The sequence below is a fragment of the Catharus ustulatus genome, chromosome 4, assembly GCF_009819885.2.
Source record: "Catharus ustulatus isolate bCatUst1 chromosome 4, bCatUst1.pri.v2, whole genome shotgun sequence".
In the NCBI taxonomy this organism is placed as follows: Eukaryota; Metazoa; Chordata; class Aves; order Passeriformes; family Turdidae; genus Catharus; species Catharus ustulatus.
In genome coordinates, this window is record NC_046224.1 from 20,830,893 (window position 1) to 20,849,326 (window position 18,434).

General features: G+C 44.3%; 1 protein-coding gene across 1 annotated transcript; it reads left to right on the forward strand.

The window, feature by feature from the left end:
* The first annotated feature begins 13 nt into the window (after nucleotides 1-13).
* Nucleotides 14-18,206, forward strand: WDR91 (WD repeat domain 91). Its single transcript, XM_033058423.2, has 15 exons — nucleotides 14-167; nucleotides 1,790-1,969; nucleotides 2,953-3,160; nucleotides 3,968-4,050; nucleotides 6,152-6,276; nucleotides 8,025-8,202; nucleotides 8,471-8,629; nucleotides 10,634-10,833; nucleotides 11,279-11,429; nucleotides 12,877-12,971; nucleotides 13,281-13,449; nucleotides 14,155-14,263; nucleotides 15,695-15,807; nucleotides 16,544-16,741; nucleotides 17,577-18,206. The coding sequence occupies exons 1-15, from the start codon at nucleotides 45-47 to the stop codon at nucleotides 17,739-17,741; spliced, it is 2,256 nt and encodes a 751-aa protein (XP_032914314.1). The 5' UTR covers nucleotides 14-44; the 3' UTR covers nucleotides 17,742-18,206.
* Nucleotides 18,207-18,434: the final 228 nt, after the last annotated feature.

Below are 18,434 nucleotides of genomic sequence, written 5' to 3' on the forward strand. Positions count from 1 at the left end.
CCCCGCCCGTGGGCGGGCGGAGCCGGCGGCGCCGCGGGGCCCCCATGGCGGCGGCAGCGGAGCGCACGGACGAGCTGGTGCGGGAGTATCTGCTCTTCCGCGGCTTCACCGCCGCCCTGAAGCAGCTGGATGCAGAAATCAAGGCAGACCGGGAGAAGGGTTTCCGGGTGAGCGGCGACCGCGTCCCGTTCCCGGCGGGGCGTCGGGCGCGGGTGCCCCCCGGCGAGGACGCGCTCCCCGGGCGGGCCGCGGGCGCCTCTCCGCGCTCCAGGGGCTGGGCGAGGGGAGCGGGCCTGGCGGCCAGGGGAGCCCTCGGAGCCCCCGCGATCCCCGCGGTGAGCTGGGCTGGGCCGGGCCGCGCCGGCGGGACCCCGCGCCCCGGAGCCGCCCGGCCCGCCCCGCCGCCGCTCAGGGGGCTGCGGCCGGCTGAGGGCTCCGCTCGCGTTCCGGAGAGCGCCGTCAGCGCAGGACTCAGGGCTGGGCTCCATCCCTCGCCTGCCTGCCGAGCCGGGGCTGCAGTTCCCGCAGCCGCCCCGCGCCGCTGGCCAGCCCGGCCGCCTGCGGACCCTGCGTCCGAGCGGCGACCCGCCAGCGGATCCTCCGCTGCCGCTCCAGAAGAACGAGGAGACCCGCGGACCGAGAGGGCAGGAAGGCATTCCTTTGTCCGCATCTTTTCTCGGTCATGAGATTTTTATCCAGCGGCTTTACGGCTCCGCTCTTTAGTTTATATGTCTTGAGTACCTCCAAGCTGCCTTGACTAACGTGTGGAAATCGGCACAGAATTTGCCTGTCTCAAAAATACAGTTTCAGTCCTTTGTGTGAGCTTCGTATTCCTGTAGCAAGTTTTGGGCACCGAATGTAGTGTTTTGAACAGTCAGATTTTTCTTTGACCAGCAATATAACACCTGCTTTTTCATTAATGAAGCATGTTGCTTTTCATTTTTAAAACACCAGCACTTTGCTAATGTTTAGAGGACAATCGGAATTGTCCAGGAAAGGTCTGCTAGGGTCACAAACTTCAGTTTTCTGTATCTGTAGGAAACCACAGAGATAAAAGTTGTTATGTCCTAAGATACTAACTGATGAGGGGAGAGCAAACCACATATTAAACAATTTTAATTTTATACAGGATGTAGTTTTTTCTTTTTCTGATGCCTGTCTTGGCCATCAGAAACTACTGAACAAAAAAATCTATTCCCACGCCACCATTCTGTCTTATTCATATTGCAGAAATGTTTTCCAAAGACACATAATGACAAAAAGGAATCCTGCAAAATTTTATGCCTGCCTTGTTAGTAGATGATGTTACTAAAGCTAAAGGTACTTCAAAGATTGCAATACAGCAGAACTGACTTCCTCTTTCTGTTGGCTAAATACAGGTATTTTTCTTTTTAGTCTAAAAATAATAATTTTTTTTCAGGTACTGCACTTGAGTTTTCAACATTTAATCACATAATTATTTTTATTATCAACTGACTTTTAAAAGAGGTAGAAGGTTTTGCTTGCTTGCAAAAAAACCCATCAGTTTGGTTCAACAAAATGTGCTATTTCTGTCAAAATCTCTTTGGCTGTGCTGTCGTGTTTCTTTTTCCTTCATTTGCAAAGTACTGCAGAGTGGAAGAATGTTAATAAAAAAAGTAGAGTGTTTCCAGGATTGGAAAATAGCTAATGCATAAGGGTTGTACCGTACTACTTACACAGTTAAAGCTCCTCAGCACTAAGTTACAGAAAGTGTTGTGCCTCAAGAGCCCTCACATGACTGAAGTGTTACCTGTTTTGCCCTCTTCAGGTGGATAAGATAGTGGAGCAGCTGCAGCAGTTTGTTCAGAGCTACGATCTGCCTGCCCTGCGGGATTACTGGAGTTATCTGGACCGACGCCTTTTCAGCCGTTTGGAAGACGTGTATCGGCCAACGGTGAACAAGCTCAAAACCAGCTTGTTCCGATACTACCTCGTCCATGCTGTTCAGGTAGTGCTTGATTTTTGGGCTGCTACTTTATAAAGATCCTGGGCTCTGAAACCAAGCAATGAGCTACCCTTGTCAGCCTCTGCCAGGCCTGCTGGATTAGGAACAAGCTGTTCATGTGTCATGATCAGGAGTGTAGTGTGGAGTTTGATGCAGACTCACATGACAGGGTTGTGTGCAGGACAGGGAAACATGGTTTGCTGGGTGCAAGATATGCATGCTCAGATAGACAGGTTTCCCTCAGAAAGGATAACAGTACTGCTAGCTCAGTCCTGCTCAGTTAACTTAGATACTGGCAGAGGGCACAAAATTCAAACCAGAACAGGAAATGTGGGACAGAAAATTAATGTCTTTTTGCTTGCTTTGAATAAAACAGGAAATAATGAGCTTAAAATGGAACTGAGATTTTTTCTGTTCAGACCCTGAAAGTCAATGGAGTATATATTCTCTGCTTGATTCTTCTTGATTCCATTCCCTGACTGAAGATCTGTGTGTTGGTGGACGAGTCAAAATCTAATCCATCTTTCCAGAAGTGTGTTTTTTTATGATTTGTTTTGCTGTGTGCTTGCCCTGAGGTGTGACATTCCTGTCTGAATAATGTGTCAGGTGGAAACCTTCTTGAGCTGCGTCTGCTGTAGACTTGAGTAATTTGAATTGCACTGTGGTTCTGTATATGAATGCTGATGTGCCATGTCAGTGCACTCTGCACTGGTTTAACTGGAAATCAGTGTGTTTGGTTCAATTGGTCTCAGCCTTTAAACAGGATTGTGGTGACTAGAAAGAAGGTTGGATTTGAGTGCCTTTGTCAACTTCTGCTATTGTGTTTGGGATTCTTTTGTTTCCTAGTGAATCTGTAACTAATCTCTTATTGTGTCAGGGTGGTGAAAACAGTTTTTTTTTGTGTTCATAACAAAAAGCAAATGTTCCTAGACCTAATCTGGTGGTGTTAGCGAAGTGTGAGCCCTGTTCTCCTTGCTGTGTTTCAGAATGGCCGCAATGACAAGGCGCAAGAGTTCTTCCTCAAGCAGGCCTCCGAGCTCCAGAACCAGGCAGAGTGGAAGGATTGGTTTGTCCTGCCCTTCCTCCCTGCTCCAGACTCCAACCCCACCTTTGCTACCTATTTCTCACGCCAATGGGCAGATACGTTCATCGTGTCTCTGCACAACTTCCTGAGCGTCTTATTTCAGTGCATGCATATCCTTTTTTGCAACTAATAGTTAAATCTCCCTTCCCTCATGTTACTTTCAACAGTCACGCCAAGGATATCGTACTATGGAACTTCCTGCTTTCAGGTGATATTTTACAGCCAAGACTAAATAGAAAGTTGGTGTTTACCAGAGGGTGTTGGAATAGTTACTGCTCAATTATCTGGTGATATGTTGTATTCCCTGGGCCAAATAGTTGTGGTTGTTGCTGATGCTGAATCATTCTGATGCTAGTGACTAGAAATCTTGTGCACATTTTGTTCTAGAAATGGTTTTACTCTTTGTGTGATGTAGTACAAAACAGGCATACAACCTTGGGTCATAATCCATAACTGTACTGGCATCTTCTATTAGATCCTTCTTTGGGTACATTATGTTCACAACATTGCCTAATGCCAGCTCATTATAATAGAGCAGTTGGTTGTTAGCAGAAATAACTTATTTGCCTCATGCTGCAGAGTTCTTTCTGTTTTACTTGTTTGGTGATGGGCAGGCTTATGCTTCAGCTGGAATACAGCTCATCTTGAACTGTTTCTTCAGTGTACAGTAAAGCAGTAACAGAACCTGTCTTGCCCTCCACTTCTGACTCTAAAAAAAAATAATCTAAAAATCCTTGCAAAGTCCACATGAAGTAGTTTGTTCAACAGCAAAGTAAAAAGTTCACTAAAACAATTAAGCTGTTGCTAATTGTATGGACTGGGCAGCTTTGTTTTTCCAGATAAATGGCTGGTATGGAGTGTTAGAATTAAGCAGGTGCACACAAATTATTGCCTCAGATTTCTTTAACGTTGCTTACCAGTTCCAGTCATACTGAACTTTGAAGCTGAATGTCTCAGGAGCAGTCTCATACAAGAAGAAAATGAATCACTGCGGCATAAGGTCAGAACTGAGATCACTCTTTAGCTGCTGACTGTGTGATGAGTTTTGTGAAATTGATTCCATCCATTCAAGAACATTGTAACTGTTGTGTTTGGTGCAGTTATTCTAAGGAAGGTTCTTTAAGTCTTTTATTTTGATTTATCTTTCAATTGTGTCCAGCAAACTTAGGGTTGTGATCATATTGTGAAATGCGTGTCCCTCTCCTGGAGGTGATTGTCTCCCCTCCCTGTGCTGTCTGACAGGTGACTGAATACTATACAACTATACAAACTCCTTTTCTGTTACACTGCAAAGTCAAAACAAAATGAAACTGGTGGAGGTTAAGGATGAATGTTGTAGAGTTATAGAATGGGTTGGAAGGGATGTATGCCTGATTTTGTGAATAGTATTCAGTCTCTCCCAGATTTTAGCTGATATAGCAATAGAAGCAATAGAAAAGGGCAGTAAATTCTGGGAAAGAGACAGAAACTGTCACTTCTGAAATGGCCCCTTCACCATGTTTGATGTGCACTTAAAGCAGTTTAGGCCAGCTAATGGAAATGTTGTGAATGTCTGTTTCCCAATTTTAGATCTTACAGTAAACCATAAGGAGGGTCTGTTGGTTCAGACAAAATGTTGCCCAGCTCAATGTCTTGTGTTTGACAGTATCATCAGCAGATACTTAGGAAAAGTGTATAACATGGGTCACCATTTCCAAGTGTAACTTCTATTAGAGAAATCTGTGAAATCTGCATTTAAGAACTTTCTAAACTGTAGATCACATGTGGATGATCACATACAAGTAGGAAGGCTTATCCATCTAAGCAGAACTTCAATTTCACTTCCTCAAACATACCAAGAAAAGCTCTTTCTGTATAAATACTTCAGTAAAGTTTATGCTTTAACTCTTGTGTTACAAAACATTGTTGCATGTTGTGTTTCCTGTTTGTACTGTTTTAATAGCTGTTCAACACTGTCCTAAAAACGGAAGTAAAATAGAATAATTGATTTCAAAAAGGAGTCAATTTTTGGGGATAAAACCCAATATTTGTCACAGTGTACTGTATGGAGTTAGTAGGTCAGTCAAATACTGACAGGAGTGTTCTGCAAAGATGGTCAGTGAATAGGGACAGAGGATAAGCTGTGTTTTGAAATAGATCTCTTATTTCCTCAAATTTCGTATTCTTTACTTTTAGTCAAATTAAAGCTATGGTTTGTGTTTTGCATGTTGACTGATATCATTAGCAGTCTGGATATAAGTTTTCTGGCAAATCGACAGAAGTAAAACTAGACTTTCCCTTTTAGTTAGCTCCTCAGGTCAGAGGGGGAACCAGCTACCTCTAGAATACAGGTTTTAAAAAAGGATGCTGATAAATATTGAATTTTATGCTAGCTGAAATTAAGTAGTGATTCTGTTTTTTATGCTGCTGAAACAATGCAAATCCATAAACAGCAAGCTAGATTTCTAAAAGGTATGCTATAAGGAAACATATCTGAAAAGCAAATGTACAGAAACAGAAAAGCCTGAGGAGCTCTTTGTGTAAGTAAGAGTCACAGGCATAAACCACATCTGTTCCAGAAAACTGCATTGTGAGGTTCCTCTCTGCTAAAGGGAAAAGAGAGATGGTTTTCTTTCTCCATAATGTGGAGATAAATCTCACTATCATTCTTGGGAAGGAGTTGCACAGGGTATGGAGCTGGATTTCAGGATGACCTGGTTTCACTGACCTTGGTGCACCCTGCCAGTTCAGCAAACCCTTGGCTGTGGGAAGAAGATTACCTTCTAGGCTCCTGCATTGCCCTGGCCTCAAACTGCCTGCACAGAGAGGGACTGGTAAGCTCTGCCCTGCCCAGCTCTTGTTTCCCAGCACCACTAGTGTCCCCACAGCAACAGCCAGAGGAGAGGAGTGAAGGGTTTTAAGTAGGGTCCAGTTTCATGTGCATAAAGTACTGATTGTTTTGACTAATTGAACTAAAGTGGTGCTCAGCCAGTCTGAGCAACTTTTTTCCTTCCCCGCCCTTCTAGAAGTGTTGAAATAAAAGGAGTAAACAACTTCAGTGTGTGGGAAGGAGGTGAATCTCTGTGATCCTGTGTTTACTTGGCTCTTTTCTCCTGTCCTAGCTGTTTGCTCTGCAGGCTGAATCCTCCCGCATGAAGAAAGAGGAACTGGAGGTGGAACAAACAGTTATGCATCACAAGTTACCTGCGTATGTGGCCAACATGGATCGACTTGGGGACTCTGAACTGTGAGTGCCTGCAGGAGAAGAGCTAGGGACGGGCTCTGCTGATTTTGTTGGGTCAGGAAGCTTCCTGAAGGGTCATTTCCATGTCCCCTGCCCTGGGATTCAATGCAAAAAGACATCCAGGCAGAAATTATGGTGACCTAAGTAGGTTAAATGGAATTCATGACAGGTGTCTCTCCCATCATTTGGGAGGTTCTTGTAAACCTGTGAGAGCCCTAGCACACATGGAAGTCCTCTGCTGTCAGCATTGCACCAGGTGTTCTGGTCATCTAGGGTGCTGGTAGCAGTGCAATACCTACAGTATTGCTCAAATGAAGTAGATTGTCTCTTGATTTCAATGTACTTGAGTGCCTGCAGTGCCATAGGTAAATGTCCTGTGCTGTTTTGTAGATACTGTTCCTGTATGACCTAAAGGGATTCTTGTTACACAGGGTTGTTTTCTTTCTTTTGCAAAGTCAAGGGAAAAGGAGCTTCTCTTCTGTGAGGCTCAGCTATGCACAGAATTCCCCATGAACTTGCTGCAATTAAAAATGCATTTTATGCCTACATCTATTTTATGCCTATCTCTGAAAATTAGGCAACATACACAGTGATACAGCTTCTTTAAGCTTTACTTTTTTACTCCAGTACAGGACAGGAATAAGATTGGTTAAATTATCCTGTTACCAGTGACAGATAGAAGTTGTAGCAGAAGCTACACACAAAATGTTTTAATCTAAAATTTGTCTGATTGAATGGACTTAAGTGGCTATTGAATTATCTTGGTAACTGCTCTGCAGTCTTTGCACAGGACAGGCTATGGAATTTAGTTTGTGATATGGGTTTTTTTAACTATGTGGAAAGCCCTGATGCTATCTGCATATATGGAGGAGTGTGACATGAGGGATGGGATAATTTATTCCTGTATTTATTTTTGTCCATTTGAATTAGAAAAACTTGCCTAAGAAGTGGCATTTCTTTTGTGTGCAACTTATCTCTTAGTTTGGAGGGCCAGTTCTGGTTGCTTATTTTTGTGTCTCTGCTTAATCCAAAGCCCAGCTTTGGTAGAATAGTTTCATCCTTGAAGAGTGGATATATACAGTGAAGATTATTGTATTTCCCTTGCCCTTGCTGTCATTCTGCTCTCAGAGGAAGCTGTAGCAGAGTGAGGTCAGACAGTTATGTTCTGGGAAGCAGCTGCTGCTCTTGGCATTGTGAACTGAGAAAGGAGGTGATAATAGTCATAGAAATGGGCTGTAGCACTCTTATTTTCTTTGGGTCTGGATTTTGAGATACGGAGGGCCTGTGCTGTAAAATTGTTGAACATAAGTTACTGATTATCAATGTTGCATGCTAAATGTCTCTCAAAGTAGGTCTGTTTTATGCTTTGAATTGGGAATCCCATCTGAATGAGTTCTACAGAAATCTGAATTCCCCTGCCTTTCCCTTAGTTTGTTTCTAAACAAACCAGATGGAGTGGAAGGAGTTTTAGGTGGCTCTACAGGGGATTAAGCAACAGTTTGAGCTCGCTGTCTCAGTAGCATCTCTGAGAAGTGTGCTTTTGGTTACAGTAACTATAATGAACTGCTCCAGGTACTAACAGGATATTTTCCAATAGTTTATTAGTGCATAGTGATGCACTGGCTTGGAAATGAACTTCTTGTCTTCCAAGGTTCAAACAGCTGCCACTTCGCTTAACTGGGTGATCTTTGGTCAGGTTGTCTCGCTACACTTTCATACTCTATTTGGTGGTGTTTTGTTTTTTTCATTAGTGATATGACCTGCAATCAGAGGAGTACAGCACATTCTCTTCAGTCCCGGGGAGGCTTTCTCTCCTCTTTTCTCTCCCAAAGTAAAAAGGGCCCATCCAGACCAACCCATTCAGTTGGGGCTTCTCCAGTGCAGACTGGCAGTATGCTGCTGGGGAAGAAAGAACCAACAAATCACCAGGTAATTATCAACTGAAAGTTGCTCAGTCTCCAAGGAACTAACTTGCAGCATGGCACTGCTCCAAACTTTTGCTTCCACCTGAAAAATTAAATGTCTTTTCCTGCCTTGCACATGTATGCTGGGCCTGAATGCAGCACAAGAACAGCTATTGTTTTCTAAGAGCTTGTGGAGCCCTTGCAGGTGCTTGGTTGGTTTGCTGCGTCTTTTGCTCTTTGTTCTGCAGCCTACTAGAAGCATAACTTTGCTCAATCACTTCTCTGTCTTCCAGAGTGCCAAAGGAAAAGAAGGAACAGTGAGCTGTAAGGATGGGAAGAGCCACTTCAGTGGCTTAGTGGCAGGCGAGTCTAGTTCCCTGCAGCAGCGGCAGAAGCGTTTACAGGAGCATGGAAAAGAAAGAAAGGAGCTGTTGTCAAAAGGGACTTTCCAGGTACTGTTCAGCACTGCAAGGCTGGGAAGCAGAAGGCTTGTATTTCTGCAAAACAAAGTGGTAAAACAAGTACAAGTGTTTCCTTTAAGCTTTGGAATTGCTAACCAGAAATAACCGTATCAAAGGTTAATGTGTGTAGTTAATCGCTCTTCCTGCACTTGGTTTATTTCTGTGTCCCTGGAAGTTAATCAGTATTGGCATTTCATGTGGAAGAGTTGTCTTTTGTGTCCATGTTTTTCAACAGCCTAGTCCTGAGTCTTCATTAAGGTTTCATTCACTCTTAGTGGTTGTGTTCAAATAAAATCCCCATTCCTCAGTGGTAATGAACTTGACTCACTCATCCAACCAAAGTGACTTCTCTTCCTGTAGGTTCTTATGCTCATTTATGCAGGCTCTGTGTGGAACAATAAAAATGAATACAAAATTTTCCTGGATAGGAATGGAAGTTGCTTTCCTAGCAACATTTGCTTTTTGGAGTTTTTTTTGTTCTTTATTGTTACTGTTTTGCCTGGGGGGGTGTGCCCTGCTTTAAAATCTAATCAAATAATAAAACTGTGTCCTGGATTTTAACTGCTGAAGGTCAGCACACTACTTTCTGTTCACCTGTGTTGTCTGGCTTTCAGCAACCATGTTGTCAAAAAATACAGAGCACAGGCAGCATCTCAGCTGTTGTTATTTTGTCTGTATGAGATTCTGCCTTGTGGAGAGACAGTGCTGAGGGACTGCTGTCCATTGGCCAATGGTGGCTGTTCTGTGTGTGGGAGAGCTGGTTAAAGAGATATTACTCTATCACTCAGCATTCAAGGCCTCTAGAGAAACTTTTTTATTCATGGTTCATCTAAAACACTCAGCATTGTTTGGAAAATTACAAAACCCGATTTCCCAGTAAGTTTCCTTTGATTTTCCTTTTCTGCAATGTTCCAGGTTAAGGCAGTGTTTTTGGGCTGTGTAAAGATTGGTCCTTGTGTTCTTGGGGAAGCTTGATGCTCTAAATTTCTCTTCTACTCAATGCATGTGAGCAAAAAGGAAACTGAAAGGCAGCGCTACTTCTTTCACAGGAGTGTCATTCACTGGTTGTTACTTCTCCACATTAACTAGCAGAATAATTCTTGGATTTATTTCCCAATCTCTTCTAGCTCTGTGATTTCAGATTATTTGATTATGCAGTGCTTGATCCATTGGTCCTGATGAGAAGCTACTGTAAATTAGGCAAGCGTGTGTTGCAGAGCAGGAATTCATAACCCTCAATACCAATACCATTTTGGGGACACTTAGGTTTCAGAGAATGGTTTATCAAAAGAATGCTAGCAGATGATTTACCACCTTATGTGCTGTATCTGCTTCTTGTTCAACTTCTGGTGGCAAGGGAAGACTAAGCTGCTTCCAAATATTTCTGCAGTGCAGATCTTGTCTCATCCAGACCTCCTAAAACTCCATTTGTTCTGTCTGCCTGTCAAATTGGGTTTTAAGCTTTTGGACTCATGTGTCAGCTGTACTGTTGTCATCAGTCAGTTGGCTCCAGTGTGCACAATCTAAATCTCTGTCAGATGAAGATAATACATCCACTGGGGCTTGAGAGCCAAGTTCTTGTGCAGGTTTGCTGAACTGCATGTAATACAGACTTAAATTATATTGCTGAATGCAAGAATTCCCTGAAATGTGTTGATTTACTTGTGAATCTGATGGCATGAAATGGGCCTCTGATATTGGCTAAACTATGCTAGAAATATTGCGGTTCTTTTAATTCTTACAGGAAAGTGTATAGCTGGGCACATGGAGGGGGATATAAGGGACTCAACAACTATGCAGATCATATTAAATAGTGCAGGTAGTGCAACACATGGTCCTTGTACTCAGAAAGGTCCCTGGCAGAGGGAGTGTTGGGCTGACAATGCTTCTGTTTCGTTGCAGCTTCTCTTTTTTTTTCTCCCAGCAGGCTGGGGTAGCTGAGGAGCTTGATATGGAGCTGCTTCCTTGTATTTGACACAAGGTTTCTTCCTTCAGGGCCCAAGTGCTGAGAAGAAAACAGAGACTAGCATAGCTGAGGCAGAACCATGCTCAGAGCTGCATGCTGAGCAAACAGAGACTTCAACCAAAATGCCTGGCAGCAGTGCAGAGACTGTGGGGCTTCGGCAGGAACAGCCTTTCATTGTCCTGAGTCAGGAGGAATATGGGGAGCACCATTCATCCATCATGTACTGCAGGTAATAGTGCTCTGGCAGAAGAGGGCTGTCTTGTAGAAGCCTCTGCAGAAGGATCAGCTGTTTCTGTCCTCTTTCTCCCTGCCTCTGTTCTGTCCAGTGTGTTGGATGTATACTCTCAATTGTAGGGCAGTCAAGTTGGTGTGACTGAAAATAGCATGTAGCTTGTGTACTGAGAATGGACAGAGATTTTTGTGATTGGGCAATGCTAGCCAGGAAGAAACTCCCTTGGAAAGCAGGTGTTGCTTAAGGGCATTATGCTTTACGTCTGGAGCTTAGTGTGCTTGGTTGTGCCAGTTACTGTGAAGTAAGCAGGAAGTCGTGCAAAAAAGTTCCAATTCCTGCAGAAGGAACTGGTGTTTGGCCAGGAAAGGAAGGATTGATTAGTGGGCTGCATCTAAGAATTTGAGGGGGAGAAAAATAACCCATCAGTTTCTTCTACACACAGGGTTGATTGTTCTGGACGGAGGGTGGCCAGCTTGGATGTGGATGGGGTCATCAAAGTCTGGTCTTTTAACCCCATAATGCAAACAAAAGCTTCATCCATTTCCAAATCTCCATTGCTGTCCCTGGAATGGGCCACCAAGCGGGATCGGCTGGTGAGTAGTGTGTGTGTGTGGAAGCGCAGCAGAAGATTTGGGGTTGTGCTGTGTTGCGTGTTCACTTCTAGACAGCTGCACTGTGGATAAGACTGGGGCAGCAGTTAGTTTCCAGTTTTAGTGGCACACAGGGAACTAAAGCCTCTAGGGTCTAAGAAAAACTACAGTGAGGAGTGTATGCTTTGTATTGAGCAAGGAGTTTACCACCACTTGCCCTGAAACAGAAATTCCCAAGCTGCAGTGTGCGTACAGCTTCAGGACAGAAGTAGTACCTTTGAGAGAAATGCCTGTCTTCACACAGATCACTTGTAAAGACAGGCAAAGGCAACTGAGTACAGCAGCCTGTGGGAGGCCTGCAGCAGAGAGCTTTACTTATACCCTGAGCCAGCAGCAGGGAAGGGGAAACAGGGTTATGGGGGTGGCATTTTACTTGTGCAGGTGTGAAAAAAGCTCCATGGCCAGTTTTTGACTAGTGTCTTAAGAGCTGAGAGTTTGTGTGTGCATAAGGAGCTTGGAGCTTGTTTAAATAACATGGCAGCTTAAATGTTTCCTATATCTCTTTTTCTCTAGTTCTGTTACTAGGGAGGAGCCTTAAATTATATGCATTCCTCTGAGTCCTAGAACTGTTGCTAGTGTTTCATGCCCTCCCTTGGCACATACAGGGATGTATGAGAAGGGTGGCCTGCAAATGAGGCAGTATTTTTTGCATTTTGGCACTGACAATGTGTGGCTTACTAACCCCAAAATGCCATCTGTGAAGAGCTGGTGCTACAGCTTGTCTCTTCTTTTGCTTTTTTTTTTTTTTTCTTGTGCTTTGTTTGTTGTGATGATGTTTCTTCTGTTTTGTGGAATTTATTACCTTCTTGCTAACAGAAAGATTCTTCATTCTGAAATACATGTAGGATTCACCAGCAGATTAGGCACTGAAGTGACAATGATCTGGCTTGCTCAATTTTCATTTACAATGCATCTCTCCATGACTTAAATTTTAATTGAAATTATAGCACCACTGATAAAACATGTGACCTCTCTGGATGATTTTACCCTCCCATGAGTGAAAGGAGTTGGCTTCTGCTTGGTTTTCTCTAGCACACAGTTAACAATCTCAAACTTCCCTTTCCTTGGACCCCTAGATATTGAGACTCCATGCATGTTTTATATCCTGTCGGGTTGAGTCATCTTCTAGAAAGTGGTGTTTATGCCACCCTGGTGCCTATCAGATCTTTTTCTCACTGGGAACCCTGGGAAGCAGGGTTTTTACTCTGACTTTGTGGCTTTGGGATAGTCCTACTCAGTGTGATTGCACAGGAAGACAGGATGTACCATAATGGATTAATAGCCTGAATGCATAAATAGGAAAAAAGTTACTAAGTCTTGGTGGTTGTTGGCCAGCATCATTGTACTGCTCACTCACACTCTTTCCATCTGCTTCCTTGCTGATTTCAAGCTATTGCTTGGCAGTGGGGTTGGGACGGTTCGTCTTTATGACACAGAAGCAAAGAAGAATCTCTGTGAAATCAGCATTGATGAAGACATGCCCAGGTAACTCTGGAATACTAACTTTTATATATAAATATAAATAAATGGTGTTGGTTTTAATAGTGAACATCTCAATGATCCTGCTGCTTTTCCGCAACTGCAGGACTATCCAGCCTTCTTCCAGAGGGCAGTCCCTGCAGCGTAGAACTGCTCAGTTAAATGTGAGACACTCAAAAACTAATCACGTGCATCCTGCCATCATTTACAGTGCACCCTGTCTTGTGGGGTCTTAATAGGAGAGCTCATAGGTGAGTGTTTTGCTTGAGGCAGTTGCAGGAGAAAGGTGATTCAGACCCTGGATCTGTGTTTCAGGATCCTCTCGCTTGCCTGCAGCCCAAGTGGTGCCTCCTTTGTCTGCTCTGCAGCAGCCCAGAGCCCTGTCTCCCACATGGACTTCGCAGTAATCAACTCTGGGGGCAAAAGCATGAACCAAGTTCCTGGGAAGCTGCTACTGTGGGACACAAAGACAATGAAGCAGCAGGTACTTGCTGGGTTTCTTTGCTTTCTCAGTCTGCTTGTTGAGAATGAGTGTCTTCTATTTCAATGTGTAGGAGCCCTCTTTCTAAATTATGCTGACTTTCTTTTCAACACCCTTTTTTTTCCTCCTTCCTCCTTTCCCCTCTGTCACATTCAGGATAAAAATAAATAATGTAAGTAGCTGCTGGATTGGGTGAAGGTTTTTTTTTTATTTTATTGGTGTGTTGGGGTTTTTCTAAAGAATTCTTCAGAATAGTTCATGACCTTGTTTCTATCCTGGCTGCACAGTTTGTGACTGGAAATATCCCAAGTGGATTGTATGATGCTTTGCTCAGGCTTTCTCCAGTAGAGCTGGTACTGAAGGGTTTTCGTTGCTGCTGTTTTCCTTGCCTTCCCTGTTTTTAAGTGAAATGCTGTCCCTGACATGTAGGAGAAAGCAACATACTCAAGCTATTGCCTGCCAGAGGCTGGTTTTGCAACCTTGAGGCCATGGCCAAGAAAGCTGTGGCTTGGCTGAGGTGAATTGCTGGTTTAGTGTCACAGTAAAATGCTGCTGCCAGACATTGAAGTTTGTAGTCATTAGAGGTGTAGGGCTCCAAACCAGAGTTCTTGTTTCTAAATACCATCTTTCTTTCTTCCTTCACCTGGAGTTTAGCTCTTCAGCACCTCAGCTCCATTTCTCAGTATTAATGCAGATTTTCCCTTCCAGCTGCAGTTCTCCCTGGAGCCTGAGCCCATTGCTATTAACTGCACAGCCTTCAACCACAATGGCAACCTTCTGGTCACCGGGGCTGCAGATGGGATTGTTCGTCTCTTTGGTACGGTGCAAAGGACCTGGGGTTATTGGTTGATAGCCTGCTGTGAGGCCAGGCAGCCAGGACTGGCATCTGGGCTTGTATCACAAATACTGTGGCCACAAGCATGAGGGAAGGGATTGTTCCCCTGCACCTGGCACCGCTGAGGTTGCACCTCAAACAGAATGTTCAGTTTTGGGCCCCTCACTATGTGAAAGACATTGGGGGGCTGGAGCGTGTCCAAAGAACAAAACCAAAGCTGGTGAAGGGTCCAGAGCATGTGAGGAGTGGCTACAGGAGCTGGTGGTCTTTAGCTTAGGGAAAAGGAGACTGAGGGGACACCTTACTGCTTTCTACCACTACCTGAAAGAAGGCTGTAGCCAGGTGGGGGTCAATTTCTTCTCCCAGGTAACAAGGGATCAGACAGGAGGAAACAGTCTCAATCTGCATCAGGGGAGGTTTAGATTGGATATTAGGAAAACTTCCACACCAAAGGGATTGTCAAGCACTGGAGCAGGCTGCCCAGGAAAGTGCTGGAGTCACATCTCTGGAAGTATTTAAAAGATGCTACAGATGTGGCACTTAAGGGTATAGTTTAGTGTTGCACTCAGCAGTCTTCTGATTATTTTTGGAGGTCTTTTCTAACTTAAATGTTTCTGTGAAACTGAGCAGTGAGGTGGCCCCTAGTCCTCAGGTGGATGCCCCTAGCAGGGAGGCAGCTGTAGGATATGCTTGGAGACCAAGGTGGAAGTTATTTTCTTCACAGGAGCTCTCAGGAGTGAATTAACATAGACTTTTTCTGGAGGACATTGGCTAGAGACCCTGGTAATGCTGCTGGATTTGTTGTTTCTCTCCTGCTGAAGAGGAGAGTGAATGTACCCTTAAGCCATGTGGTCTTGTGCTGTATCAGATAGCAGTACCACTAGACACTAGAGGCTGAGTCATGAAGAAAGCAATTAATGTGAGACCTTCCATTTAAATGCAAGGGCTTCACATCAGTCCTCCTTCTGGAAGCAATTTCTGTTTCTCAGGTTTTTGTCCTCTTCAGCCTGTCCTTGCAGTAAAGGCAGTTCAGGCCTCCTGCCCTTGCATGGCGAATGTGCTTCTGGCACAGGTGGATGCTGCAGTCCCAGGTCTTTGGGAGGACAGAGCTGTCAGCAGCTGGGAGGATGGGCAGGATAACAAGGGGAGGAGAAGTGCCAGTGGTGCTTGGATGCAGAATGCCTGCAGTGGACAGTGAGCATCTGAGCAGCCCTGTAAAGTAGAGTAGTTCTAGACAATGATTTTTGTGACCAAAGTGAAATCGAAAGTATAGGCACAGAGTGCTGGGACTGGGTTGGGCTCCCTCAGGCTGGTTTGGAGAACTGTCACAGAGACCTCAGGAACATAAAAGGCCTCCCTGTCTTCACCTCAACTCTGAGTACAGGGAATGTTCAGTACTGGTTCTCCCCTCAGATATGCAGCAGCATGAGTGCGCCATGAGCTGGAAGGCACATGATGGAGAAGTCTACTCTGTTGAGTTCAGCTATGATGAGAACACAGTCTACAGCATAGGCGAGGATGGCAAGGTAGGTTGTGGGTGACCTCCTTGTGGTCAACTGGCAGAGAGATCACTTCTGGAGTCTTCTCCATATGGTGGGGACAATCGTAGAAATATGTTCAGATTCTGGATGGAATGTGGGCTGCTAACTGCAGTCTTATATGTGCAGTACCACCCTGCTCCATGCAATCTGCAGCGAGAGTGGCTGAAAATGTATTAACAGTTGGAGCTGTCTTGGACCTTGTATGCAAATCCTACTGTTGGTGACATCCCTTTCCTAGATAGTCCATGTGAGGATGACCTTCCTCTACCCCTGAGATCGCCACATTTGAGATCTGGGATTCACAGGGAAGCATATCATTGACCACTTTGCATAATCTCATTGGCAGCTCCCTGTTATGTTTATAATAAACACTTCAATTTCTGTAGTTCCTCAGTCTTCAGCAGTAGTGGTGTGGCTCAGGGAGGGACCTTGGCTGAGGAGTTAAGCAAGTTCTCACCAGAATACTGCGTGCAGTGTGGAAGGACACGTAGGCAGTAGTGCTTGAGGAAGGCAGGGCATATCTTTGCCTGGATAGAAGGCACTCTTACAGACTTTGCAGCCTGTGTTTTATTAATGCAGTCACTTAGATATGGATGTCAAAATGCCATCTTCTGTTTGTGAAGAATACCCACTATTTTGATTAAAATCAAAAAAAAGCAACTGTACTTGCATCCCAGTTAATTTCATTATAGGTTTTTGTCATCTCTTTTTCTCATTCTAGTTTATTCAGTGGAATATCCATAAAAGTGGTTTGAAAGTGTCTGAGTATGACCTTCCCAGGGAAGCTACAGGTCCTTTTATTCTGTCTGGGTACAGTGGCTACAAGCAAGTCCAGTTCCCACGAGGAAGGCTTTTTGCTTTTGACTCTGAGGGCAATTACATGTTGACATGTTCTTCTACTGGAGGAGTAATTTTTAAGGTAAGTCTGAGAAGTGATGGGGAGTACTCTATCCATACAAGCTTCTGTTAATTACAAGGGTGCAATAGCAGTCACTGGAAGTTCTTAAGCAGCACATACCCATCCTTGCTCTGTCAAAGCTGCTGCTTAGTTTCACACAGTGTGCATTTTAGCAGTGTGTGGTGCAGGTGTTTGGGTCCTATGTGTGTAGCTGGAGTATTCATGCTCCTTCTTAAAGCTTAGTTTTAGTGTCCAAGTGCCTAGGACAAAGTTTTAATATATGGATACATGCCAGTTCAGTGTAAAATGTATGATTGTTGACTGGTGCTCATGTTCCATCTGCCCTCTGTGCCTGCTGATTCTATATTAGACCAGCCTGATACTCTTCCCTTACTGTTCACTGAAATTAAATGAAGGGTAAGGCTGAATGGTTCTGAGTGCCCACATTTCTGTGCTTCAGTAACAAGTGTTACTGATCACATGCCCATGCTCTTGCAAGGCAGATTAGATGGAATTTTTACTTCGCATCTGGGGCACTCAGAGCACCTGAACTAACATGAGCTATAGCTTAGGCTTATGTGCTTTTCATCAGAGTATGCTCTTAGCCTGCCTTGTTTAATTACTGCAGTTCAGCTGTTGTCAAAAGTTGAGCTGCTTGAGAACACTTCTATAGTGAGACTGGAAGCTTCCTTTCATGTGTGTGCTACACACATCTCAGTATCTCTGATTTTCTGCTTATTTTTGCATGCTCTTAGAGATACGGAGTCTCTATCAAGCTTTGGCTTGTCTTGTCAGGTGCATTGCCCCCACTGCAGAAACTTACCTCCTTAAAATCTTATGCTTTCCTTCTTTTTAGTTAAATGGTGAGGAAAAGGTTCTGGAGAGCTGCCTTTCTCTGGGAGGACACCGAGCTCCTGTTGTCACAGTGGACTGGAGCACAGCCATGGACTGTGGGACCTGCCTCACTGCTTCTATGGATGGGAAAATTAAATTAACAACATTACTGGCTCAAAAGTCTTAACCTGGACAGTACTGAAGGGGGAAAGAGCAACAGATTTGACAAAGCCAGTGTTACAGGAACAAACTGCATGGGAGAGAAGGCAAAGCAAAGTCCCTCTTCTCATTGTAGCTTTTGCCTCTTGACAAATACATTTGCCAAACCACTGTGCAACAGAATGCCAGTATGGGACTGGATCAGTGGCAGTACTGAAAAATAAGTCTCCACTAATCCATTGTGGCAGCTGGACTTCCCTCTGTTAGGGAGTCTTGAGTAGCACGTGGCTAAAAGGCTGTGGTCACGTCAGGGTTCTGCAGAAGGTGAGGCTGGAGGAAGCAAGCATGAGGCAGCACAGTGCATGATAATAAGATGACACCAACTGGAAAGGCTGATGAGAAACTAGAGTATTCTTTGGGTATAACATTTGTTGTTATGATTTTGTTAGTTTGTTTTTATTTTTTTTCCATAAAAAGATAATATTCCCTTGCATTTAACTCTATGCTTTTTTGAGCAGTTGCTGCAAAACATGGAGGGTGGTGAGGGCAGTGATGTGCCAAGTCTCCTGCATGCAAAAAAGCACTTGCATTTTCATCAGGTGCTTCCAGCAGCACACCTGCACACCAGGGTGAACCAAACATCCAGGAACAAAAACAACTGCATTTGCTTGGATGTATTGTGTTACCTTGCCATAGGTATCTGCCACCAACCAGAGCAGAA